A 27,484-nucleotide genomic window follows, 5' to 3' on the forward strand; every position below is an offset into this window, starting at 1 on the left:
ATGAGGAATGCAGCTGACGTGCCAACGCAGGTTGTTTTCTGTTTCATAACAAAAGTTGTGTAACTGCACTCAAAATTTTCAAACTTATGTGCGATTCAATTGTATCCTACTTCGGTGCCTCTATGTGAGTAAAGTCTGAAAACCGCTGGTGGTAGATTCTTTTTTTTTTTTTTTTTTTTAAGAAAAGAAATTAAATAAAATGTGATATGTTTGTAGTCAGGTTATGAAAAGAACAGAAACCCAGGAAAGGAAATGCATTTGTGGGAGGCACGTTGTAACCTAAGACGAACCCTCGGAAACCGACCTAAAAGGTCAAAGGATAGACATCCCGTACAGGAAGAGCTTTTGTTTTGTAATTTTAGACTGTTGAATGTTCATATCGGTAGTAATAGTAATGATATAGTAATGAATCAGTAGTACATATACAACTGGAGTGGCATCAAAATCAATTGCGTCATTCTTCTCTGATACCACTGAATCTGAATGTAACAACAAACAATTTTTAGAAGCATTCCTCATGCCCATCACTTAGCTTAACACTCAAAATCTAAAGCATGAGCATGATCTCGCCCATTCGTCCTAATAGTTAATCAAAACGAGGTCACACACACCGCATGTAGTAGTAGTGTGTTGTCGGCCATCTACTCTCTCTAGAATACCTACTCTTGCCAATCCAGAAGATAACTATAGTAAGTTCAACTAACTCATGTCTGTCCACGAAGGTGCAGAAATCTGATTTTTAACAACATTCGTTACATTTGATTGCCTTACTAATATAATTAGAAAATAATTTTTAAGTTGTTGCAGCTAATATGTTAGTTGTGCAATCATAGCAACAGCTTAAAGATAATACCACCATAATAGAAAATGGAAAAAGAAAATATACATTAGGGAGTTTCTTTTATTGCATATAAGAGAATATAGAGGGTATGGAGGAATACTGCACATGCAAGAGGATGAAGTAAGGGAAGGGGGATGATGGTATGCTGCTTTCCTATTGGAAATTGCTTTCAATTGCCGAAATCACACGATAAAGAATGCACTTAAGAGGAAGTTACTCTATACATGAAGACAGCCTTCCAAGTCCCACGCTATATATATGGTGTACAGGACTGATTTACTGACTGTTTATTGGTTATCAAATGATTCATTTTCTGCCCCATGGAAAGCAGCAGCAGCAGCTCTGTGAAAGAGAGAATCGGGTTAGAAAAGGTTCAATAACCGAACTCAGCGATGAATACTTCTGTACACATGTACAAAATCTTCATTCAGTACACGTCGCTCATTTTGTTCTTTTACCTGTAATAGAAGGGTCAGTAAATGTGATTTATAATATCAATATCGCACCGCAACCCTCCCCCCACCCCCACCCCCACCCCAACAAAAAAAAAAAAAAAAAAAGTTGCTATAGATGGTAAATGACAAAATACACCTGATTGTAGTAAATTATATGTATACACTATGCAATGAACACCAATTGCAACAAGTATAGAGGATCTGAAAACTTAACAAAAAGGAACTCACTGACCTTGGAATTGTCATTCCGCTGTTGCTTCTGACCATTGGAATAGGAACCTTCAGTCGCAATGGCAGGAACCTTTCCTGCTCCACTCTGCTTCTCCTCCCGTACCTTGTTGAATATGTGAGTGAAACCTTGAGCTGATGCAGGATCATTCTCATCCCACTCACCAAATTTGGGAACTGCAGGACTACAATCAGGCTGCCGCATTAAAACAAAATCACAGCCATGAGGGATTTAGCATGAGGATATCCAGTCACAATAAAAAAAAAAAAATACATAAATATATATATATATATATAATTTCATACGAGGACCATATTTGACAAGAGAACCTTTTAACTAAGGTAGCATGTGTGGAAACTTTTAAATTCTTGATTTTTTTGTATGCTATTCTAAGTTACCATGTCCTCAACCTCTTCAATGGATCCAATATAGTGCCATGCTTAAAGACTTCTGTAGAATTATAACATTAGACAAAGCACAGCTATGCTGTGATACTAAAGTGCAAGATAGGAGGGGCAGGAAGGAGAAGGGGTGGAAGACTGAAAGCCAACTATGACCAAAGATCTTTTAGATTTCACTAATTGGATTAACCATTTGAGCCACATTGCACCTCAAGCATAACAATCAACAGGAAATATCCCTACATGAACCAAGTCCACAAATAAGTCTTCGGTAGCCAGAAGTTTCTACATGGGCAGCCTCGTTCATCCCTAAGCCACCCTTTGATTGCTAAGACGTGGCAAGAGAGACAACTTGGTGACTTAAAGCTGATGTTTCACATCACATCCTACAAGTTTTATTTTCTTTCCTACAATTTCTCAACAGTCATGGCTCAGAACTAAAATTAAACATGGAATTACATAATTTTCAACAATTCCTAGGTAATTCAAACCCCCACTTGTAAATACATGCATGCACATGTGAGCAATGCAAATTTGAGAATGTAGATGGTCAGACAAGAGGAAAGAAGGAGTTACACTGTCTCCTCGAGTAGCTGATCTCAATCGGGACCTCCCAGGAGTAGAGGGAGATAAGCCATGGCCACCTTCGGATGAACCCTTCCTTTCCCATGAGGGAGAAGAAACTCCACCGACTTTAGCTCCAACCTTTGCCTGGTAATGAGGGTGCAGTGGTGAGTGGTCAATGCTGCGATCAGAACCTGCACTTTGCCGTGAAACCCTTTTGGGAGTTTCACCAGCACTTGTGCCACCATGGCGATGATGAGGAGAGTCCACAAGAGCTCTCCGGCCTACACTTTCATGCCGCAAGGGAGAATCTGTTAGTCTCCTGAGGTCACCCTCTCCCCGACTCTGCCGGAGTTCATGTCTCGGTCTTAACACATCTGATCCCTTTAGTGCCTCCAATTGGACTTGCACACTTCCAGATCTTACGCCACCATAATGCTGATGAGACAAGTCAAATGCAGGCCTTTCACCTACAGCTTCAGGGTGCAAATCAGAATCAGCCACTATCGAGAGTTTATCATCGTCATGACTTCTCTGATGCTCATGCTTTGACCTTACTGCTGCTGTTACCATTTGATCCTTCAATCCAGCCTCTTGTTGGAAAGGAGGGGCTTGAAATGGAGTTGCATTATCCTGAGGCTCATTCTGTTTCATCCTTCCACCATCCTTACCCTTTCTCGTGTTGTCAAAATATGCTGTATAAGGAACATTTTCCTCACTTTCCCAACTGCCAAACTTCGGTACTTGTGAACGTTGCTGCAAGTACAAGACAAATGGTTTTAGTAAACAAACACACATACAAGTGATACACCGTGGTATAGGAGAACCAACCAAATGCCAAGCTCTTGTATCTTTTGCCAGTGATATACTACGGAAGCCTTGGGTACATCACTTGGTCTCCAAGAACCCAAAAGTTTCTTCAAGTAGCAGTTTTCATAAAGGATAATCAACAATGGTTTTACAAGTTATGTTGGAGTTGACTCAGGCCTATATCATGCAATAGTAGTCCAAAAATATAATGTTTTAAATTGACCGCGGGCCAAAGACTCAAAATTAAGGCGTGTAGTCAGACTTATGGCCCAAAGGTGGAAGTTTGTTAGAACTCAAATCCACATCATAGTATAATGTGAAAATCTTGGTTATATTCCTTGGTTATGGGAGCTTAAAAGTTAAATTTCAACTACCAAATTTAGGTGCAGTGCTTAGTGTGTTATACTGGACCCATGTTATGCACACTATTTCAATAAACCAACCGGCCCATTGGTATCAATATCCAACACCATCAAAAACAAATATACTTTATTTGGGCATTTGGCAACCCTTAGTAAGTTGCTTATTCGCATGCTTGTTTTTAGAATATTTAATATGATCACAACATATCGAGCATTAAACCCACTAGGTAGGGTGAAGTTACATGAATTCTAGTTGACCAATCATCTCTATCTATGGTCATAGTTTTTGTAAGTGTCACGGGCATGCAATTGTAATAAATTTGGAATTAGTTGATTGTATTGGGGTTTAGTTGATGATAGGCAGGAAGGGCAGTTTGGCAGTTAGGCTGAACTTTTAAATTCAAATTACCCCATGTAATGGTTGAACAAGTGGCCCTTGGCGCCACTCTCAGGAGCCGGATCAGTATATATACATGCTGATTCTGCACCCCAAATCATAGAAGATCAATATACAAATTCATCTCTCCCACCTCTCTCTCTCTCTCTCTCTCTCTCACGCCTATTCCCTCTCAATTGTTTTTGTTCTTCCCCCATAATTTCTCTAATTCTCCCCAATCCGAGGAGAATATCCCCTATCAGGGTCCAACTCTAACATTCTGGTATCAGAGTGAGTTCTTGGGCAATGGACTCTTACATTCTAGTATCAGGTGAGTTCTTGGGCAGCAATTTCACTGGAATTCACCATGACTGACGAGACGCGCATGAAACAAATGGAAGCACAGCTGCAACAAGTCACCGCGACGACGTCTGATATGTAGATCCAAATGGGTAGCATGGAGTCGTCCATGGAGAAGATGGTGGAGAGGAGGACCAAAGGAGCCATGGATCGATGGCGGGAGGAGATTCAAGAGCAACATAACCAACTAAGGGATCAAATGCAGATGTTCATACAAATGCTTAATAGCCAAAACCAGGTAAGACTCTCTCCGGACTTTCCTCCCAGAGAGAGATCAGATCCGATCTTGCCTAGACACATTCCGACCCCAGAGTAGAGGACGCCTTTGAATTTGAGGTCGATCCAGTGATGGTAGGGGAAAATCACATAGAGAGGAGACCGAGGACTCAGTCTGCTCCCCATCAACCTGGATTTTCAATTCCTAAATTGAAGATCCCGATGTTTGATGGAGTGAACTCGAGGTGGTGCGTGCGTAGGTGTGAAAGGATGTTTAATATCTATGGGGTGTTGGAACAGCATGTGACCCTCGTAGCTGCTTACCTGAACGATGCAGGGGATACATGGTTTCAGTGATGGATCAAGGGGTACTTTGTCTCTAGTTTTGTGAGTGGGCTAAGTGAGGAATTGAGGCCCACTGTCAAAATGCAGCAGCCTAGAATGATTAAGCAAGTTGCGGAGTGTGCAATGCTATAGGAGTTGACAGTGGAGGAGTTAATGAGGAAGCAAAAGGGGCAGATGAGGGCCCAGAATGCTAGAATGATTCAAATGGGGAGCAGAGGGATAGGGAGAGAAGGAGGCAAAATGAGCTAGGGGAGCACAGGAGGGGGACAATCCTCTGCCTTAGTCCCTGTGCCCATAAACAGCGAGAAGTTCGCTAAACAAAGGAGGAAGACCAGGTTATGCTTCCGTTGTGGGCATCGATATACCCCTGGACATCAGTGCAGAAGACAACTTCTACTGAAAGAAGGGGATGAGGAGATAGAGGAAAATGATGATGGAGAACTTCCCTAAGGAGATGAGGACAAGGAAGAAAGTGTAGAAATATCACTCCATGCCCTCAAAGGACTTGCCAATAGCAAGATCATATGAGTGGAAGGGAAAGTAAAGGACTACCGCCAACAGATTGAGGTGTGAATTGATAGGGACTCATCCTCTGTTGGTAACAATAGCAAATGACAACAAGGTGATGTGTCGATTTGCACGTGAAGAGTTTTGTTGGGAAATGCATGGGGAGACCTTTGAAGCTGACTTGAGGTTGCTGAAGTTAGGGGGTTGTGATATCCTAGGGGTGGACTAGATGAAGGGTGTTAGCCCTATCAGCTTCGATTTCAATAAAATGGAAGTCACATTTGAGAAAGATGGAAGGAGAATGACTCTTATCGAGAGCCCGGAGACCAGAATTTGCAAGATGATAACTGGGAGGAAGCTATAGAAAATCCTAAAGTCCAAAATGGACTCAGGTGGCCCAATTATTTTCAATTGAGGCAGTGGAGCATGGGGGACGTGAGGCAGAGCAAGAGAAAGTATGGGATACCACCCATCAACAACCATGGAAGGTACACGAAATAGACTCCCTTAATAAACTATTGCTTGAGTTTAAGGACCTATTTGAAGAGTCCCAATCACTGCCACCCCATAGACATTTTGATTATTCCATTGTTTTAAAACCGAACACTGAACCTATTAATATTCGAGCCTATTGGTCCCCCCCTAAACAGAAAGTAGAGATTGAGAACTTGATCAAAGATATGTGACAAGGTCAATTGTTCGACCAAGTCAAAGCCCCTATTCCTCACCCATACTGTTAGTTAAAAAAAAGGATGGGAGCTGGCGTTTCTACATAGATTATCGCTAACTCAATTCCCACACAGTAAAGAACAAATTTCCTATTCCTATAATAGAAGACCTACTTGTTGAGCTGAAACATGCCAAGGTATTTGCCAAGTTGGACCTAAGAACAGGGTATCATCAGATTCAAATGAACCCTGACGATGTCCCCAAAACAGCCTTCTCTACTCATCAAGGGCATTATGAATTTTTGGTAATGCTCTTCGGCTTAACAAATGCCCCTACCACATTTCAGGCCTTAATGAATCACATTTTTGAACCCTACCTCCGCTAATTCGTACTAGCTTTTTTTATGATATTCTTATTTACAACCCTTCATTCCCACAACACCTAAACCACCTGAAAATTGTTCTAGAGGTCCTGAGATTCAATCATCTATTTATTAAAAAGTCTTAAGTGTGCTTTGCCCAACCAAGGGTGGAATATTTGGGACATGTCATATCCAGTGCAAGAGTGAGCACTAATCCCAAAAAGGTGGCTACTATGTTGACTTGGCTAAGGCCTACATCAGTTAAGGCTCTAAGGGGTTTCTTGGGCCTAACAGGCTATTACAGGAGGTTTGCAAGAAATTATGGGGTGATTAGCAAGCCCCTCACCAATTTACTGAAGAATGAGGGATTCCGATGGGATGAGAAGGCAAAAGAGGCTTTTGAGCAACTCAAGAAGGCAATGAGTGAAGTCCTTACTCTGGGACTCCCTGATTTCTCAAAACCATTCACTTTGGAGATGGACGCTAGTAGTACAAGGGTAGGGGCAGTGTTATCCTAGGTGGGAAGGCCTTTGGCCTTTGGCCTTTATTAGCCAAGCCCTAAGCCCAAGGCATTAAGGACTCAGTGTATATGACAAGGAGCAAATAGCGGTATTAATTGCAGTGGATAAGTGGCGTCGTTACCTAGAAGGGGGCAATTCATCATCAAAACAGACCACGAGAGCCTCAAATTCCTCTTGCAACAGAGGCTACACATGCACTTTTAGAAGGAGGGGATGACAAGGTTAATGGGGTTGGATTATGTCATCCAATACCAAAAGGGAAAAAAGAACAAGGCAGTTGATGCCTTATCTAGGTGCACAGAGGAAGCAATGGTGACCTCTATCACAGCCGTTGTCCCTAATTAGTATCAAGAGATCAGGACTAGCTATGAACAAGACGAGTGGACTAAGGGAATTATGGAGCAACTTACCCTAGATCCCACCTCGAGACTTGGGTTCACCCTCAAAAATGGAGTACTGAGGTATCAGGGGAGGTTGGTAATTGCGGACAGTGAGACCTTGAAGCAGAAGATTTTGGACACCCTCCATGGATCACCACTCGAGGCCATTCCGAGATACAAAATACTTATTAGAGAGTCAAACAACTATTCTATTGGCCACGGTTAAGGAAGTGGGTAGCTGAGTTTATGTTGCAATGTGACACTTGCAAGAGGTGCAAGACAGAGACCGTAACCAACCCGGGGCTGCTACAACCCCTCCCAGTACCTACACAAGCATGGACCAACATGTCAATGGATTTAGTGGAGGGCCTCCTGAAGTCTAAGGGGAAGGACTGTATCTTAGTAATAGTGGACAGGCTCACAAAGTTCTCTCATTTCATTGGGCTAACACACCCTTTCACTGCTCAAGAGGTAGCACGCTCATTTTTGGATAGAGTGGCACAACTGCATGGGGTTCCCCAATCCATCGTCTTAGATAGAGACAAGGTGTTTATCAGCCTTTTCTGGAAGGAGTTACTAAAGAATTTGGGAGCCAAGCTACGCATGTCATCCGCTTACCACCTGGAGTCTGATAGCCAAATAGAGTAGGTGAACCAATGTTTGGAAACCTACTTGGGATGGCACCGGTGGTTATCTTTGGCTCAGTAGTGGTACAACACTTGCCATCATAGTTCCATTGAGAAGACCCCTTTTGAGGCCTTATACGGGTATAAGCCCCCTCTGCTACCTACTATTGCAAGAGAGACCACGGTGGACTTAAGGTCCTACAGAGGGAATTGGCCAATGCAGAGAATCGGACTAAGCAATTTGCAGATAGGAAAAGGAGTGACAGAGAATTCAAAGAAGGGGAAGAAGTTTATCTACGACTAAGGCAAGCTCACCTAAAAGCTCTAGCTCCGAGACAACACTCTAAACTGAGCCCAAAGTATGGGCCCTATCCCATTGTAGCTAAGATCGAAACGGTTGCCTACAAACTCTAGCTACCCCCAAACTCCCATGTACACCCGGTATTTCACGTGTCCTTGTTGAAGAAGTTAGTAGGGAGCCATTCAGTGAGTACAACCTTGCCCTCCTCACTCCCAGATTCCTCAAAGGCTGCAGAACCCATGGCAATCCTTGACAAAAGGATTATATACCAATAGGGAGCCCCTATCACACAAGTCTTGGTGAGATGGTCCCCTACACCCAAAAAACAGCACTTGGGAGTACCTTCCCAACATGCTCAAACAGTTTCCTAAGGTGGTAGGACTTCTCTGATCTTCTTGAGGACAAGAAGCTGCTGAAAGGGGGGGGGGGGGGGATTAGTCGATTGTATTGGGGTTTAGTTGATGATGGGCAGGAAAGGTAGTTTGGCAATTAGGCTAAACTTTTAAATTCAAATTATCCCATGTAATAGTTGAACAAATGGGCCTTGGCGCCACTCTCAAGAGTTGGATCAATATATATACATGTTGATTTCGCGCCCCAAACCATAGAAGATCAATATTCAAATTCATCTCTCCCGCCTAATTCTCTCTCTCTCTCTCTCTCTCTCTCTCAATTCTTTCTGTTCTTCCCCCTCAATTTCTCTAATTCTCCCCAATCCAAGGAGAATATCCCTTGTCAAAGTCCAACTCTAATAGTAAGGCCCTTATCACTTTTACTTAATATTCCTCCCTCTTTTGCTGAAACTTTTTTCATTCCATCCACTCTCCTAGGAGCCTCTATTAGCCTTCGGTTGATATGATGTAACCATTTTAATTATATCTCATACATCTCATCTTTAATAGGAGTCACTTCAACCTTATTATGAATAACCTCATCTTTAATCTTTACTTCCTTGTATGTTTACTCATCCATCAAAATGTTATCATCTCTGTTACACTCATATTTGCACATGTTGATACTTTATTGCTCAATATAAAGAAATCTAATGCACCAATTGGCTTTCTGGTCGAGCCATATCCGAGAAGCCTGCTAGTCCCGCTTCCACCACAGAAAGTAGACTAGGGCCTGTAGGACCAATCAATAAGAAATTTGCCAAGATTGCTTCTCACTCCATCGAGATGTTACCTATAAAATACCTTACCGCTAGCTACGTTGTGGCCGGGAGAACTTACACCGCCTCCCAAAAGATATGAAGCACTAGCAATGAAAGACAAAGGCTCCTCCTAACTAGAAAGAAGAATTTGAATTGGAATATGCACCCGAGCCACCCTTTGCCTCCTATCTTTTTGTGCTAGCTATGGAGGTGTTGCATGGGATCGTGGCTCACCATACTCAGGAGGAGCCTTTTTATTATCATTGGCAATGTGAGAGCACTCAAACTGTGATGTTGATGTTTGTCAATGATCTCTTGTTTTTTTTCTCACGGTGATGTGGATTTTGTGCTCTGTCTCAAGTCCCGTCTAACTCGACTTTCTAATATGTTGAGCCTAATTGCTAATCCCCAAAAGAGTGGTTTCTTTGTGTGTTGTGGGGATAATACCTTATGGGAGGAGTTGATTCAAATTTTGGGCTTTCGGTGAGGCCAGCTGCTTATTCAGTATTTGGGGATTTTGCTTGTTACTAAGAATTGTATGCCCATATTGGATCATATCCATCAATGTATCTCTAGCTGGAGAAGTTGGTTATCATCTTTTGGGGGTCACTTACAATTGGTTCAATCTAGTAGTCAAAAGGGAGACAGGAGCTCGTTTGGCACTCGAGTGACACAAGGCGCCTTGCATACTACCAGGTGAGGCTCTTTTCGGTGAACTCTTGCCTCTTACCGCTATGTGGGAACATCTTTTTTTCGATTTCTATTCATAGAACAGATCTTTTGCCTTATTAGAGGTGTTGAGGCCCTCAGGTGCTCGCCTAAGCTATAACAAAGGGAAAAAAAATGAAAATAAAAGATCATTGTCTCTAAAAATCAAAGAAGGCATGCAAATTCCCTAGAGAATGCAACAGGAAGGGGAAAAATGAAAATTAAGTAGAGAAAAAGCAAACTCAACTTCATTATTTGCTGCTATATTTTATGTCTTTGCTTGAAAAATATTAAAAGAATTTGTATTTAGGAATGTTTTAGATGTTTTATATTATATGCATTATTTGATTGTCTTTTTTATATTAAATATATTTATTATTAATTTTTTATTGATTTAGCACCTTGCTTTGCTCTGGCAAGTACTTTTTTGGCACCTAGAGCCTTAGGCAATATGAACATTATAACGCCTTAATTTTTTGGCACCTGGAGCCTCAGGCAATATGAACATCATGGCACCTTAAGGGCACCTTACAACCTTGATTGCCTTGCTTTATTCAGTCCTCTCTACTATCCATGGGTACTGGGCCTCCCTGTTTATTTTATCCAAGCATGGTCTTGGGGAGATTGATAATGTTCGCCACAGCTTTCTGAGGAGTGAGGCAGATCTAAATGCCCAGAAGGTTAAGGTTTTGCGGCCAGATGTTTGTAGGCCTAAGGAGCAGGGTGGTCTAGGCATTCAGCCTCTTTACATTTGGAATATGGCATTGGTGGCCAAATTGATTTGGCGGCACCTTCAGAGGGACAGTTAGTCTATTTGGCTGCAGTGGCTGTATCTTTTAGTGGCAGTGTAAGTTCTCCCGGCCATGGTGTAGCTGGCGGCAGGGTATTCTTTGGGCAGCATCTTGATGAAGTGGGAAGCAGACTTGGCAGATTTCTCATTGATTGGTCCGGCAGGCCCTGGTTTACTTTCTATGGCAAGAGTGGAACCAGCAGTGAATCTTGGATGTGGCTCCATCAGAGAGCCAGTTGGTACATCAGATTTATCGGGCAGTTCAGGTGCGGCTTCATTCTCTCTCTTTTCCCCACTCTAGTTCGGTACTGGCGCCCGCCTGCTTGTTGTTTGGAGTGATCTCTTGTCTTCCTGGGTCTCTTAAGGGGCAGATTTTGGTTCCCTGCTGGCACCTTCCTCATTAGTGTTTCAGATGATTTGTCTTTATCTAGGTTTGCTTCCTTTGGTTTTGGGAGGTTGGCTATGTGTTTTGCTGGCTGTTTTGTGGCTTGTTAGTTGTTTGTTCCTGGCTGCTTTGCTTTAGGACTGAGTTGTCTATTTGGTGGTGGAAAGCTAGAATTCGTGTAGTGGACCCCACATAGTGGGATAAAAGCTTGGAATGTCATTGTTGTTGTTACTCTATCCTGGGGACACTTGTTCATTACTAGTGGTGGAGTCAAAACCTTGGATCAAGGGGGACAGAAGTCTAAATCTATAAACCAAATTTTTTTATTACATACTAAAATAGTCATGAACTCATATTCAAATACACATACCCAAATTCATCCACATGTATATATGTGTATAAAGTGGGTTTGTCTCTTTGTATTCCTAGATTATTGAAAATTTTATTTTTTTTATCCAAACAGTATTTATCTTCTCTCTCCTTTTTTTTCCTTCTGTTTTTTTGGTTCTCTCTCCTATCTTAAATTCTTAATTAACATTACTTAATTGCCCCCACCTTTTTTATTTCCCGGGGGGGGGGGTGGGGGGGCAGCTGTAGATCCGCCCTTGTTCATGACCCTCAAAATGCCCTCTAACTTCTTATCTCCTAGTTTTTTTACATATCAAGCCCATACTCCAGTTCAATACACCAACAAAAAACCCTAAGACTCATTAGTCACAAAATCCAAGAGTGATAAGCATCTAAATCTAATATTTGGCTAAATTTCAAACACGATTCTACTTAATTGTGGAGCAATGCCAAATGTCAGTGCAAATTCCAAGTATGGATAAAGCAAACTTTATTATTTAATTTGACCAAGGGCAGAATGAATGTTTCTTCAGAGACATCACATTTTCAAAATCATGTATATTCATCCACATTATTGGGGCCAATAAATGAGCAATCCATCATCACTTTGTTATCTATCCATGAGATGAATTTTAAATGCATCATCCAAAAACTCAAAGACTGATTCAACATATTTACTAAGTTGAACTTTCAACTCAAACCTAAAATATTGATAATTATAAAGATACAAGATATCTGCCTTCCACTTTCCAAGCCAACCCAAAATAAAAATGCTCCCAACTACATCCACAAGAAGTTAACTTTAAGTTAGGTACAAGGCACGGGATCCATTTCAACCCCAATACTTGCCAAAATGAATATCTACAAGAATTAGAAACCATTTGGCAGTTACTGAAGCAGCACTTATTGTATCCAATGTATTCATCAAATAATATGTCTACCAGTTTCCCAGTATTCTCGAGCTCCTCATCAAGATTTATTCACACTATCACAGGCAGGTTTTATAGGCTATAATGTATCCTGTAGCAAATTAACAATATTTTGCATTACTACCCTCCAGTGACCTGAATCACTGAACTAATTCATCAAATGTGAATTATTTCCATTCATCAAAGGACATTGATTTCATGAATGATCAAATAATTAACTATGAGAAATAACCTGAAACTTCCAGTCTGAAGGGTGGAAATAATTCAGTGACTTTACAACTTTTTCAAGTTAAAAAATAATTGACTTGCACAGGCGAAACCAGCCTTGTTATCAAATTGAAGTTGCAGACTGTTTTCATAACATCTCAGCAGTGGTCACTAGTCCATGTTATCACAATGGTTATTTTTGAAATATTCCGAAGTTGAAAGCACAAATAGGGATTTCTAAGCCTTAAGATTGTTAGCATCTAACAAATGTGCATGGATGATGGATCTTCCTTGTGGGGCATACCCGATCCATCCTAATGTGGAAAAAACAAGGTGTTAGGCAACCCCATACCCGCGAGAGAGAGAGAGAGAGAGAGAACCCATCATTATGATCAAGAATCTAAACCGCGAATCAGCAAGCAAACAAACAAACAAAATCCACTAGTGACTCAGTAAAGTGACAACAATGAACCTTGGCCAAATGCAATCAGAACTACCTCTCCAATAAAGAAAAATGCAAACATAGAGCCCAGAAGAGAACAAAATCCACTTACAAATCTTTGAACCGCGATCCCCAAGAGACCCCCCGCCCCCTGCGCGCGCGCGTGTGTGTGTGTGTGTGTTTTTTTTTTTTTTTTTTTTTTTTTTTGGGGGGGGGGGGGGGGGGGGGGCGGGGAACTGCAAACTCTAAATCGTAAAGAGAACTCATTGCCACAATACCCAGCATCGGATCAGCCTAATTTATCTGGTCTCGTATACAAACCAACCAACATTAAAAGTCAATCTATCGACAAATAAATCAACCAAAACAGCCCAAGACCAAATTTTGTGAGATTCAATTGAGGAAGCAAACACGAATTGACAAAAAACCCAAAAAACCACATATTGCGCGACTAAATCTAAAACAAATTTTAAACCAAGTTGTGAAATTCAGCGGGTTCAAGTCAAGATGAAAAGGCACATTAACAGTTATCAGCAGTTGCACTTGAGAAGGAAAAGGAAGGGGGGGGGGGGTGAAGAGTAGAAAACTCACTGCCATTACGAATTCCGAGCAAAACCCAGAATGTATGAATGCGGAAGGTTGAAGTTGTTTCGGAAGATTAGATTCACTTTTTCCGGTAAGAAAGACAAAGACCCAACTCCGGAAAGAGAAAAGTGAGAGAAAGAAAGCAAAGAGAAAGAAAATAGAAGGGAGAGTGGGGTTGGGAGGGAGGGAGTGACTTGTTGACCGGAGCCACCGGTGATGCTTGACGCCAGTTCCACGACACTCCCGTCAAGAAGTCAAGCGCACTTGCTGTTGCCGGTATTATTGTTATTATTATTATTTTATTTCTTACATGTTGTCGCTTTTCTAGGTTCTCCAACCAACTCCCCCCCCCCCCCCCGCCCCTTCTTTATAGCCCACCCATAAGAATGTTGCATAAAGCTCTGTTATTAATAATATATATACATACGTACATATTATATAAACATAAGAAAAAAAATCCCGAAGATGACGTAGAGATAATATAGAATGGTGTGCAAAGCAGGATGGATATTCTCTCAACACCCATTTGTACTAATAAAACTTGTGACCAATTATTAATATATCTTAAACAAACAAGTTAATAAATAAATAATATTGCATTGGACAGCAGTGAGCCAACAATCATTTAATTTCCACTTTCTTTAACATATGACACGTGTTATATATATCACACAAATTATATCATCTTTTGACCATTATTATTATTACTAGATGAGTTGTATAAATTGAAATTTAATCTAAAAACAAGCCACTCTGATATTTTTCTTTCAATTTTATTATACTAACCTCCTGGCTCCTGTTATTACTTGATCCTCCTCCCTCCCTCTTTGTAATTTTAATTTTCAGAAACAGCCTTCAAAAAAAAATCAACACAGATCAATTCATATGACTGATGTAGATATCTTCTGATTAAGAGGAATGTTGGGGTTGGGGTTGGGGTTGGGGTTGGGCCCTTGCTAACATACATAATATGGCCCCCTCCCCCTCCTGCTCCTGCTGTGACTCTCTTGGACTCTCATAATATTCAGAGGCAAAAGTTAACTTTGGCTTCATATATGAATGAATGAGAGAAATCCTTGTATGAATTATCAATCATTCTAGGCCCACCCACCCACCCTGGCACCATAATAAGTGTACAATATAAATATTTATACATATGCCATCATGCTTGTTGCACCACATAGGTACGTACCCCCTTCAAGTTCCTCACCCTAGATACTTTATCTTCTTAGTGGCATCTATAATGCTTTGGCTTCTCTCTGGGTTTTTAGACCTAAGGAGTTTCTCCAGGCGACAAGAACCTTCCTCGAGGCAACCCTCCTTGAAATGACTACTTGTATTAAGAGCAAAAAGAACTTCATTCACATCTTCTTCCAGCTGAATCTGAAAAAGGTAGCCAAATACCTGAAAACCAACGAAAGGTAAATACGTTAAAAGAAAAATACTAGCAAAGAAGTATGTATCTCATTTTCCCAACCTAGCTTCCTAAAGATATACCCAACCAACCCTGGGATACCCACAAACTCAAGTATACCTTCATTCAATATGAAGAAACCAAGAACCAGTTCCAGTGTGACTGTCAAAAAAATAAAGAAGGAGCATGCTAACCAACGGATTGCTATGGTCCTATTCCTATAGATGATGTGGAAAAATGAAAATGAATTACATAGCTTCTCCCATATCGGTGGGAAAAATCAAAGCTAGACCACTGAGAAAACTTACAAACAAATGTTTTAGGGGAATATTTCCCCGTGAAAGTATGTCTTTTCTCACCATTTTCATCCTTGAAATAACCATCTCCCTGACTGCTGAGGATCTTGAGACCAAATTAATAACAAAGAGACCTTGCTCAGAAAGTGAATTCTTTACGGTAGATAGAAAGGACTCTTCCACAAAATCCAAAGCAGGGCAGGTTAGGCCTGAGCTGCACATGAGAAACTAAAATATAAATACTAAAAACAGGTAAGCAGGCAACAACTGTTTTCCTTGATCAAATATACAAGGAATTGAAACTACAATTTACCTAGAGTCTGCAGAGTCCACGTCAACAATGAGTATGTCGATACTATTAGTCCCTTTGCCTTCTGCATCTGTTTTAGTGTAGCTACCATTTGAGGAAGGGGGTCCCATGTTGCAGATGGTGTCATCATTCCCACGTCTAGTAATGAGCTCATCCGCTCTGTTGCAATTTGCAACTCCTCTAACAAATTGAACACCATCGGTGATGTGCACCTGTAACATGTAATCAAATGTACATGTAAAATTACAAATGATAGGGACTATAAAATAATATGGTCTGCTAGATCTTGAGAGCATATGCATAATTGATATTGTAAAACCGACTTGTACAACATGGAGATACGACATGTTTAAAAAAAATAATGAAACATTAATAAAACTCTTTCAAAATAATTTAAGGATTAAAATCCTAAAATAACTAAAACTCTTTCAAATCCTGTCAACATACTAATCTAATACTACTTAAAGTCTACCATAAAATTTGTTAAAATTCAAACTTAAAAAGAAATAATGGCATAAGCAAGATAAAACTAAAAATTCTAATCTCATGAAACTAATATTTATCTAATGGGCCCCTCCAATATTTTAGCAATATGAGCAGTGCAGGACAACGACATTGGCAAATACTAATAGAACCACTTGCTCAATGAAAACTAATTATGTAGGGTAACTAGAATTGTCCTCTGCATCTTTCTCATAAATCATTCCAATAATAGAGTGGCCAAAATAGAGATGGATAATACAAAAATGACTTAACTACCTTTAAATGACTATCTTCCCTGAAACCAAAGTAGTCCCTTGCAAGATCTAGAACCACGGGATCTAACTCCACCACCTGTTAATGAAACAAATATATTCTGAATTATTCAAGAGGAACTTGAAATCCATCGTAGAGAACGTTACCAAAGTTCAAATTACCTCAATATACAGAATAGGCAGACATCTATGGAGGAATATAGGAAGTAACCCAGCACCAAGACCAATTACAACAGTTTTGACCTGAGAAAGGCAATAAGGCAATGGCTTTTGAGTAATAAACTGGGAAGACATCTACGTCAGTAGAGGGCAGTTAAAGAATGAAGAATATTGATGTGGCAAATAAGATTGTTATAAGTGGATATGTGGCTCAAAACTTATTCAAAAGGAGACTATTTTGTTGAAGCAGTTTGAGACAAATAAAGGTTTTCTCATTGTACTGAAACCTGAAAAACGTATTTTTGCCAGAGTCCTGGTATTTGTAACACAAAAACACATCTATTTAAAAATGCTTTGTTTAATATATAAACACCACCAGAAGATATGGTGAAAAAATACTATTTTTTGAATAATTTAACGGAAAAAAGAGCTTCCTTACCATTATTCCAGTTGATGATGCACTCTCCAAATGAGAAGAAATCAGCATGAACCCAGCAACTATTCCAGTATGATATGAACTAGCCAAATAGTTGTGATCAACTTTCAGATATTCCCACAATTCTATGGCACAAAGAATTTATATATAATAAGAAGAGAGACCAACCAACAAATCCAATGTAAGAGCAGTCAAAGTAAACCTGACAAACTTATGTAACCTGGATTGAATAAAATATCAAATCAAATACTGTTGAACAATTACTAAACAGGAAGAAACATTTATAAGTAGAGCTAGCCTGCAACAACTCAGAAAAATATAATCAAATATTCAAGTTAATACCATTATTTAGAGATGCTTTATAATCAATTTTTCTCTGGTTTCCTCTCTTCTTTGACTTAGAAGATGATCGGGGTTTCTTCTGCTCTGTTTCACAAAGAATTTTCTGAGATCCTTCTTGTGTAAGCAAAGCTTCAGATTGCACCAAACACTCCATTCTTTGAAATGTAAGGCGACGGAACACCAAATCTTTGGATGGAAAAAGATTATTGAAATTGCCATCAACTTTTTCATAGACCACATCATCAACAATGATTGGTCCAGTCAATGGAGATGTTACCTAAACAACATAAGCTATACCATTACAGATGTTGAGAATAAAAATAATAACATAAAAGATAAATTTAACCCTCTATCTACTAGCTTAAGCTTTTAGATGAGATGGTGGTTAACAATTGAATAGAAATTATAATCATAGGGCAGGGTACATGCCAATGCTACAGAAGTTAAAAGCCCCCAAAATGATTCAATAATAAAAAATAAAAACTCCAATATGATATGTGAGACAACAATAAAACATGTCTAGCGCTTCATGGTAATAAGCTCAACTCTAATTTCATTTCTTCCATCTCCAATAGTAGCCTCTCATGGCCGATTCTTTCTGCTGCCCCACTGTGGCAGGAACCAGGAAGAGATGATCAACAACATTGGAGGCACTACCAGTGGGCAGCGACAGGTTTTTAGAATTGATTGTGGTTGTGCTTGTTTGTTGTTTTGTTTCACTGTAGTGCTTCAAAGTGAGTGTTGGAACGCTTCTTGTTCACATTGTGGCTTTATTCAATCAGTATAATTTCACCTTTCTGTCAGGAAAGAATTTTCTGTGTTTGATCTGAAATTGAAGGGGAAACTGCTTTAAGGAGAGTGCATTCCAACCTGCACAGGTCACTCCTGGTTTGGCTAAAAACTGGCAGGTTTTTTAGGCCAACCTCGACCAGGCTGCTGGCCAGGTCCCAGTTTGTCAGGCACAATCATCTGGTTTAATCTGGTTCTTACAACACTGATAATCAGGACTCCACAATTCACAAGAGCAGACCATTCACAAATAAAGGATTACTTAACATACTTTTAGTATTGCCCAGGAAGCATAAGTATCCAAGGAAAACACCTTCCAGAATCAAACATTGTGAAGGCATTTTGAATTTCAGTACCTGGTTTTCAGTGATCAGTCTCATGTGTTCTGCTAGAGACATCCTCACATATTCCACACCATCTTCACAAATAAACAATGGCAGAACAATAATATTGAAATAACACCTCTATGAATTTCCATCACTAGAAAAGTCGAATGTCCTCTTGAAAAAAATGTTTAGCACGGAGAACATTGCAAATAAGCAGAATAGGTGAGGCCTGTCTAGTCACAACATGTGTGAGTGTGCGAGAGAGAGAGAGAGAGAGAGCAACTAGAAGTTAAAGGCTGACAAAAGTTGAACTTTTCCAAGTAGAATGAACCCATTGAAATCCAAAATGGACATAGAAAGAGAACTGAACCTGGTGAACAATTTTCCGTTGCTTGATCCCATCACTTGCTGCCATAAACCTACAGCCAAATAGTCCATCAAACCAAACAAGCAGTGCAGAATAATAGTAGACCAAACAGCAATTCCTTGCAGTGAACATAGGTAATGGCTTATGGTTTTGAAATCTACAGAGCATAATAACACTGCATGAGAAGAAGACCAATGGCACAGCTAAAAGGCAAGTGGATGAAATGGGGAAAATTCATAGCAAAAGAGAGAAGTAATACCAAAGAAAACTTGTTGGAAACCCTTAAACATCACACAACCCAAAGAAGGCTGGAGGTCTAGAGTTCTTGCAGCTAACCCACCTAGTGGGATTAAGGCATACAACAGTTGTACGGAAACATGCAACTGAAGGACATTTATGCCCCCCCCCCCCCCAAAAAAAAAAAAAAAAAACCGAATCAACCAAAGGATAAACAAACCTAAATTTGTTACACTAGTCAAACTTGCAGTCTCATTATTCCAGAGTTTGTGTATAAGCTTAAAAACCTCATTTCTCAAGTATCTATGATGTAATGCAACTACATCAAGCATGCAAAGAAGGCTATGCAAATGATAAGCAACTACAAGATACTCCCAAAGGATGAGCTTTATAAGCTAAAATGATGTACAAAGTTGTTCCTTATCAGACAAAATATGATTATGTTTCGGGCATCATACCACATTTGACAGAGATATCCTAATAGATTGAAGCTCTACTTTCTGTAATGTTACTGTTTTCAGTCGCAACCCAAAAAGATTACTTTCTTCTTATTCCAACAGGATCATAAAATCATGGAAAGGATGGGATGCAAGAAACTGTTACTGCACGCAAGTATTTAAAACATCTCAAACTTGAAACAAGTTGCACCAGCTATTGATGCATACACTAGGTTGACATGAAAATCTAACAAAGATGATGATTAACAACAAGGATGACATGAATGAGAATGATGATGCTGGCAAAGGGGACCATAGGAGAAGAAACAATTTTGGGTAACATGAAAGAGATGGAAAAAAATTTAACGTACGGAATTTGAGCTCCACTGTCTTCTGTTCGTGGAGCCAACTGTTTAACCAGAGGAGAAAGATCTTTCTGGAAGAAGAAGAAAACATGGAGAGAGAAAAAAAAAACAAAATAAGCAGAAGTCATTCTACTGACCAGTGATAAACACACCAATTGGTGCTCATTAGTATATAAATGTGAAGAAAATTTCACCTGAATATCATCCATGCTAACAGTACTGTAGTTGGAGTCCAATATAACCTAATTCAACCAAAGAAAGAAGAATAGTTCAAATTTCATAGATGATGTAAAGAGATCATCAATAAAACAAAAGAACAAGTTACCATTATCAGACGAGCTGCCTTGGCACTTTCAACAACCATCCATTGTCCATCTTCCGAAGAGAACAACCACTCTTGAGCCCGAGCCTGAAAACTGAAATTCCATTATAATTTAAATTGAAAACCACAAACAAAGAGAAAACAGAGAAAGATACATTAAGTAACAAATAATGTTCAAATTCTGAAAACTCTTTGTATGTTTAAACATATACACAAAACTAAATAGTCAAATTAAAAATTAAAGAAGAAAATAGAAAAATACTTGAGGGTACAATCAAGCAAACCTTCAGAAAATTAATGGAAGTAGGAATAGCAATTTTTTTGCAAGCACAATTCAGGTCTTCTTTTACTAATTATTCCCTGAATTATATGTTCAACAGCATAACAAGTATTCTCACAGCAATATGGTAAAAACCAATGTGCAAACATGACATTCTACCATATGGTTCATATGTGAAGCATCATACCACTATATTAGAACCAATTTTACCATATATTTTTACAAACAGTAGATGCAAGATGAAACTGACAGTCTGTCAATGATGAAGCTAACACCATTGTAGGTCATGCCAAAGAACCAAAGAAAACAAAGGAAGAAACAAGAAAAGCTGGTACGCTGATTTAACCAACCAAAGAAATGGGTTTACCCCACAAAATTTAGAGTTAATATTAAATAGAAATAAAATAGGTAGCTTATACATTTGCTTCTTAAAAATAAAATATGCACAGAGTATACAAAAATACTAACCTTAGGTACAAGGAAAACCCCGCAATGATATAAGAAAGGACTGGACTTCGGTTGAGCATCAAGAAGTACAGATCTGTAACAGAAACGTGAGTTCCCCTGTTGACCCAGAGTAAGCTGGACCCTCCGACCAGGACTAAGCTCTGACAGATCTCCTTTGGCTCCCAGTTGCAGATCTTCAAGTGAGTACAATATATCAGAACCATTGGAGTATTCCACACGAATATGGTTCTCAATTTCAAGCGCTTCATAAAGCCCATGTGCCTGAAATACAAGGCAGTTTTACCAACAAGGTCTCAAGATATACGGGTTTAAAATTCGCATGATTAAGACAACATTCAAGAGGATTTGTCCATCAATGTTATCAGTGCCAGCTGCTCAATTATTATGATGTATTCTACATAAAGGCAGAGAATCCCACTACCTGATTCCCATGATAATCAAGAGAAGACTGATTAATTGCTGACCATATCTGGTGTACTACTGTAGATTTCTCTTTCTCAGCGATCACCATGAAGGTCTGTAGATTATGTCTATCAGATGGCTTCTGAGGTATGGCATGAAGACTTATTTTCCACCCATAACGGAACTTGGGGAAAAGCAGACCTGATAAATGACAAATAAAGCAAGCAAACATACACCCTCAGACAAAATGTTAATGGTAAACCATGTAGAGTCAAAGGGGAAAACAGGTTTTTATTAAGTTATCACACAGACAACACGGTAAGTTAATATTTTTTTTAGGTGAAGTAAACCAAGAAAAAAGCAATAGCATGTAAAAGAATATTTTACGCCACCCAAATAAAGTTGAGATGAACCGTACCCAAAACATGAGATTCTGCCAAGGTGAGACATACAAATTTCCCCCCAAATTTCAGAACTCTTTTCACCTGTTGATACACAAGACATTAAGTGAATCACAACAAAATTATTGGTGAGTTATTGCTGATCAAAACTAATTTTGAGCACATACAACAAGATACATGTCCAAAAATTATACTCAAATTTGAGTGCAGGACACCTCTGATAAATATTGATCCCCTAGCTTAGCTCCAAGCTCAGGCTCCATCAGGGCATCAAATCCTCCCTTATCAAGGACAATATCGAATGTCCCATCCGCAAACTGGAGAGATTATCACAATTAGAGAAACGGGAATTACAACTTTAAAGAGATTTTACAAGCACATAAAAAAATGTCGGGCATGCTTATCCACTTGAACCGTTTATTTTTTTCCACTCATTATATGTCTATTCATTCATGATATTTCAATTGCAATTAGTTGTTTAGTGTCATTGGTTGCCAACTGATGATTTATGTTTCCCAATAAGTTGGCTCTCTTTATTCGTGATTTTTTAATATTCTACTTGTTTGTCCTCAATGCGAAAAAACCACTATGTTCTCCAGGCAAGTCAACAACAAGAACATACCAAGCCTTTGTCTTATCTGGTGGGGTTTGTCTAAAATCTATAATAAAAGGATACAATCTTTATACTGACAGTAAATAAAATAATAGCTTAGAACTCATTTTCCCACTTATTCATCCAAGACTAAACTATCATCAAACTACCCTCATAACATGCATAGCAAGTTCTCGGCTGTCTAAATGAGGTTCTATTTTGGTCCAATCATGATATGTCAACCTAACACAAGGACAGAGTTGAACATCTTTCTATCAATTTCCATTATGTTTCTGCATAGCACCTCTTGAACTGTCTTCACCATTAAATGGAGTTAAGAGTAAACTAAAAATGCATGCTATCGCTCTTAGAATTCTACTAGTGCCATGAATTTGATCGATTTCCCTCTTTCTCCCCCAGTTTACTTACTGCACCCATGACCCAGCATAAATTTAACGTGAAAAATTATCCAATATGCAGCTGAAATAGCTAATGTAGATATTTTATAATTTCGTCCATTTTTATTGAACAAGAAGTTAAGCTACAAAGAACAGCGTCTGGCTAATACTACAAACAACCTAGCTATTCGAGCCTATAGGACTCAGAATGAGGAGATTAACTAAAGAGTTGAGGAATGATAACTATCTAGCATAGCTTCATTATTTGTCGATCAATACTTGAGGGCAATTTGGCTGCCAGGATGCAAGCACACATATAGTTGTAGAACAGCGTGCACAAATCCGTGAAGTAAATATGAAGAAAACAAAGATATAGAAGTTGTAACGTACTTGCATGCCAGTCATATCCATGACACGCCACCGCATCCCGGGGCGTGAGCGCACGTTCCGCCTGAGCATGTCGGAGATTACAACTTTCGAGAAATCAATGTTGGTAATGTCTTTAAAGCCAGCGTCGTAGAGGTGCTCGGAAAGCCGGGAATTGCCACAACCGGGGACGAGAATCTGCAAAGACGACGACAACGGCTCCTCCCCTGCCGCCTGGGGCGCATGGAAATGGGAGAGGAGTGGCTCTCTGAGCTGCGGCCACTCTGCGTACCACTCGAAGGCGTCGTCGGGGCCCCGGATGGTGAAGAACTTGTCCCAGTTCTCCTTGCGAGTGAAATCTCCTAGGGTTTCCAGGAGCTCTTCTTCTTCCTGCCCCGTCTTCTTCCCCATTTTCTTGATCTTTCTCCTGCCGACGGGCTTCTTCTGTGGAGACTAGGGTTTTAAAGTAGAGGTGTCAAAAGGGCCGGGCGGCCCCGCCCGGCCCAGCCCATGACGGGCCGGGCTTTGGCCCGGCCCGTTACTGTTCATACGGGCCAAAGAAATTGGGCCCACGACCCAGCCCGTCTAAGGGCCCGGCCCGGCTAGACCCGTGGCCCGTTGGGCCTTTATGGGCCAGGCCCATGAGCCCTTACTCATTTTTTTTTTTAATTTTGTTATTATTTAGTAATTATTAATATTGGATATTAAAAAATTTAATTTCACCATATATATAAATAATAACCATCAATTAATTTATTTAAAATTTTTAAGTTAAATTTTTTATATATTTAAATTATAAATAAACATTCTCCTTTTTATATGTATATTATTTTTCACATCAATTCACAAGAAAAATTATAAGGTATATAAAATAATGAAATAATATTTAAAACTTAAGAATTAAGATAGAAAATATTTTAAAAAGAAACAAATTAATTTTTATATATGTATATATTTTATGTATTATTTTTAAAAAAATTATTTAAAAAAAAAAGAAAAAAAAAAAGGGCCGGGCCCTCCGGGCCCGGCCCGTTAGGCCCTGTGGGCTAAGGGCCCGGCCCGGCCCTCTAGCCCACGGGCTGGCCCGGCCCGGCCCCTTTGTAGGGGGGCCGTGGGCCGGGTCGAGCCCTATCAATGATAAAAGGGCCCGGGCCCAACTCGGCCCTTTTAGTAAAAGGGCCGGCCCGGCCCGTTTAAAAAGCCCATGGGCCGACTCGGGCCGGGCCGGGCCGGCCTTTTTGACACCTATATTTTAAAGGGACTCAGACGACGGCGGTGCCTGCCAAGTGCCAACGGGGCTGTCGTGACGGAAGCAGTCTCCTTCCTTCGAGCTTTTAACATTTTGGAGATAAAAGGAAATGACCATTTTGTCCCTTCGAGTCCCTTCTCTTCTATTCTCCGCTTTTCTGTCAAAAAAAAAAAAAACTCTGGGTTGGGTTGGTAATTTTGGACACGATCCGATTAGACGATACGACATCATATGGAGTTAAGTGGATTAGCGTTATGATTAATCGGGTTCAGGTCATAAATGGGTCAACCTGTCTAACCCGTTTAGACACGAAATGACACGTTTAATTAAAAGAATTAGTTGATTAATCTGAATACGTTAACACGATTATATACGAAATAATACGTTTATAACTAAATAACACGTTTAACATATGACACAACACGACCCGTTTAAATTAAATGGGTTAAACAGATTAATAGGTGACACGACACGTTTAGTTAAACGGGTCGTGTTTGGGTTAGCCTGACACGTGCTATACGTGTGTCTCGACACAACACGATTACGATCTACTAACACGAATTGTAGGTGACACAACACGACATGACACGTTTAGTTAAATGGGTCGTGTCGTGTTACATGTTTAATAAACGTGTTGTGTTCGGGTTTAAGAAATTTGACACGATTATTAAACGGGTCGTGTTCGAGTTAACCTGACATGTGTTATACGTGTGTCTCGACACGACAAGATTACGACCCGCCAACACGAATTGTCACCTAGGTTGTAATCGTGTCGTATCGAGACACACGTATAACACGTGTCAGGCTAACCCGAACACGATCCGTTTAATAATCGTATCAAATTCCTTAAACCCGAACACGACACGATTATTAAACGTATAACACGACACAACCCATTTAACTAAACGTGTCATGTCACGTGTTAACTTGTTTAATCCGTTTAATTTAAATAGGTCGTGTTGTGTCACCTGTTAAACGTGTTATTTAGTTTTAAACGTGTTATTTCGTATATAATTGTGTTAACGTGTTCGGGTCAACCCGTTAACACGTTTAATTAAACGTGTCATTTCGTATCTAAACGGGTTAGACGAGTTGACATGTCTAAGACACGAAAATAATCGTGTCATAAACGGGTTGACCCGAACCCGATTAACCCCAACCCTAACCCGCTTAACTCCGTGTCGTGTCGTGTCGTGTCATGTCGTGTAATCGGGTCGTATCCAAAATTGCTAGCTCTAGTCATCCCTACTCCCAAGGCATAACCAAGTAGTAAAGAGGTAAGCTAAAAGTTTGTTTGAATATTCTTAGTGTGAGTTCGATTCCTAAAATAAGTATAATATTTTTTTCTAGGGAAGGACCTTATGAGTGATATTAATGGTGCTAAGGTCTGCCATCCTGATCATTTGGGCATATCCTCCGATTTATCTCATTAGTGTAATTTTGGGGGTAAGGTGGTTGAGTACGTCAGTAATGGGGCGTAATAAAAAAAAAAAAAAAACGACAGCTGTGAAAATGCAATTTAATGAATATATATTTAATGTTCAATAGTTGATGCGGCCTGGTGTGGTGTCCCAAGTCCAACCCTAAGCCCAAGGCAATAGCAAGTAAAGGCCCAACCAAAAACAATAATCCATGCTCCAATGGGCTACCAATATTTCTTTCAGTGTATGTGTGCTTGCTAATTCATTTGTATCGTCCATCTCCAATTCATCATATAATATAACCTGACGACACTACTATTGGATGCATATATTACGATTATTATTATGAGTTGATCAGAAGAGAGAAGAACATGGATGAATGTATAGTGTGTCGCTAATGGAATGGTTGTCTAAATCTAAATTAGCAAATTATTATTATTATTATTCCCCACAAAACAGTTTTTAGTTTGCATGCTAGTCCATGTACCCCCCCCCCCCCCCCCCAAAAAAAAAAAAAAATGCATATCAGTCCCACACCCGCCTTCCAAAAATTATTATTCTCGCAGCTACCCTCTCTCTCTCTCTCTATATATATATATAAAAGTGATATTGTTCAATTTCAAGCCATGGAATTTTGGCAAGGTACTTGTGTGAAATTAAATTACAACTTTCACACACACACACACATGTATGTATATATATGAGCGTAAATTTCAAGGGATAATTAAAGATGGATATATATAATTAAATAAATAAATGTAGAGGAGGATGAGATGAGAATTGGAGATAAAGTTTGGTTGATGGTGGCTACTTCAACATGGGGATGACGATTTTGCTACCACATACTTGGGCATCAACCAGCAGCAGCCAGAGAGATCCTATATATGGCTGCCTGGCTATCCTCCCATCATCCATCCTTGAGGTACTTAATTGGCTAGCTTAGCTGTTGAACAATGATTTGTCTTATTATATGCCAATTAATTACCAACATATATATAGACACTAATTATATAAATGTTTTCAGACATAACATTACAATTAAGAGTTAATTTTTTCAAGTTATGATTTTAAGAGAGTGCCTCAAGTCGTGATTCATCTTTTCTTCTTATATAAGGCCTAATAAATTTAATTAAGTGTGTGCGTGCGCGTGCACTTTATTATTATTATTATGTTTATAAAGTAGGAGCAAAAGGCGGCCAGCAGAGGGAGGGAGGTTAGTTATGAGAGGAAGAGGAAGGGCATGGGATTGGGAGGGGGCTAACGAACTAACAGGTAAGGTAGCATTGGTAAGCGGGACAATCTTGGAAATACCACTTCTGTTACTGCTACTGTACGTAATCCCAAATCCCATATCCCAATCCCAATCCCAATCCCACCGCACAGAGACCCGTTAAAACTCTCAATCTCCCCCCGACACGTGTCTCTTTCCTGACCCCACCTTCAACCGCTATCTCCGTCTCCTCCCGCTCCCCCCTCCCCCC

At 39.8% G+C, this 27,484-nt stretch overlaps 3 protein-coding genes across 9 annotated transcripts in view; 1 reads left to right on the plus strand and 2 right to left on the minus strand.

The window, feature by feature from the left end:
* LOC127799524 (beta-galactosidase 9) overlaps positions 1–190 on the plus strand; it is a 29,555-nt gene extending 29,365 nt beyond the window's left edge. The window contains 1 exon segment of the mRNA XM_052333628.1: positions 1–190. Within this exon segment, the coding sequence (XP_052189588.1) occupies positions 1–63 (63 nt within the window). The 3' untranslated portion in view covers positions 64–190.
* On the minus strand, positions 157–14,043 carry LOC127799526 (RPM1-interacting protein 4-like). 2 transcript variants are annotated; one of them, XM_052333632.1, is made up of 4 exons: positions 13,878–14,043; positions 2,503–3,246; positions 1,529–1,720; positions 157–1,183 (listed from the first exon to the last, which is right to left on the minus strand). In XM_052333632.1, exons 1-4 carry the CDS (start codon positions 13,881–13,883, stop codon positions 1,148–1,150), a joined length of 978 nt encoding a protein of 325 aa, XP_052189592.1. In that variant the 5' UTR covers positions 13,884–14,043; the 3' UTR covers positions 157–1,147. The 2 variants fall into 2 exon arrangements, with proteins under 2 accessions (XP_052189592.1, XP_052189591.1); XM_052333631.1 differs by having other exon boundaries at positions 1,155–1,299.
* Positions 14,044–14,763: 720 nt separating this feature from the next.
* Positions 14,764–23,798, minus strand: LOC127799356 (uncharacterized). Of its 6 annotated transcripts, none has more exons than XM_052333321.1 (16): positions 23,358–23,791; positions 22,193–22,294; positions 21,995–22,061; positions 21,596–21,777; positions 21,175–21,435; positions 20,430–20,513; positions 20,299–20,346; positions 20,111–20,175; positions 19,069–19,117; positions 17,584–17,860; positions 17,245–17,366; positions 16,809–16,889; positions 16,651–16,725; positions 15,895–16,103; positions 15,594–15,795; positions 14,765–15,275 (listed from the first exon to the last, which is right to left on the minus strand). In XM_052333321.1, exons 1-16 carry the CDS (start codon positions 23,742–23,744, stop codon positions 15,078–15,080), a joined length of 2,409 nt encoding a protein of 802 aa, XP_052189281.1. In that variant the 5' UTR covers positions 23,745–23,791; the 3' UTR covers positions 14,765–15,077. The 6 variants fall into 6 exon arrangements, 4 of the variants coding, with proteins under 4 accessions (XP_052189285.1, XP_052189281.1, XP_052189283.1 ...); XM_052333323.1 differs by having other exon boundaries at positions 14,769–15,275; positions 15,645–15,795; positions 23,358–23,785; XR_008022604.1 differs by having other exon boundaries at positions 15,127–15,275; positions 15,645–15,790; positions 23,358–23,794.
* Between the last annotated feature and the right edge of the window lie 3,686 nt (positions 23,799–27,484).

This window comes from Diospyros lotus, chromosome 4, assembly GCF_014633365.1.
Source record: "Diospyros lotus cultivar Yz01 chromosome 4, ASM1463336v1, whole genome shotgun sequence".
Classification (NCBI taxonomy): Eukaryota; Viridiplantae; Streptophyta; class Magnoliopsida; order Ericales; family Ebenaceae; genus Diospyros; species Diospyros lotus.

Excerpts from the sequence above, each read along its gene's own strand:
- LOC127799526 (XM_052333631.1), bottom strand. Across the intron at positions 1,721-2,502 it reads CAGCTACTCGAGGAGACAGT|CCTGATTGTAGTCCTGCAGT; the intron begins GTAACTCCTTCT and ends TTAATGCGGCAG. Across the intron at positions 1,300-1,528 it reads AGCGGAATGACAATTCCAAG|GTAAAAGAACAAAATGAGCG; the intron begins GTCAGTGAGTTC and ends CTTCTATTACAG.
- LOC127799356 (XM_052333321.1), bottom strand. The coding sequence starts at position 23,744 with ATGGGGAAGAAGACGGGGCAGGAAGAAGAAGAGCTCCTGGAAACCCTA. Across the intron at positions 20,347-20,429 it reads AGGCAGCTCGTCTGATAATG|GTTATATTGGACTCCAACTA; the intron begins GTAACTTGTTCT and ends TGGTTGAATTAG. Across the intron at positions 15,796-15,894 it reads GTGGACTCTGCAGACTCTAG|CTCAGGCCTAACCTGCCCTG; the intron begins GTAAATTGTAGT and ends TCTCATGTGCAG.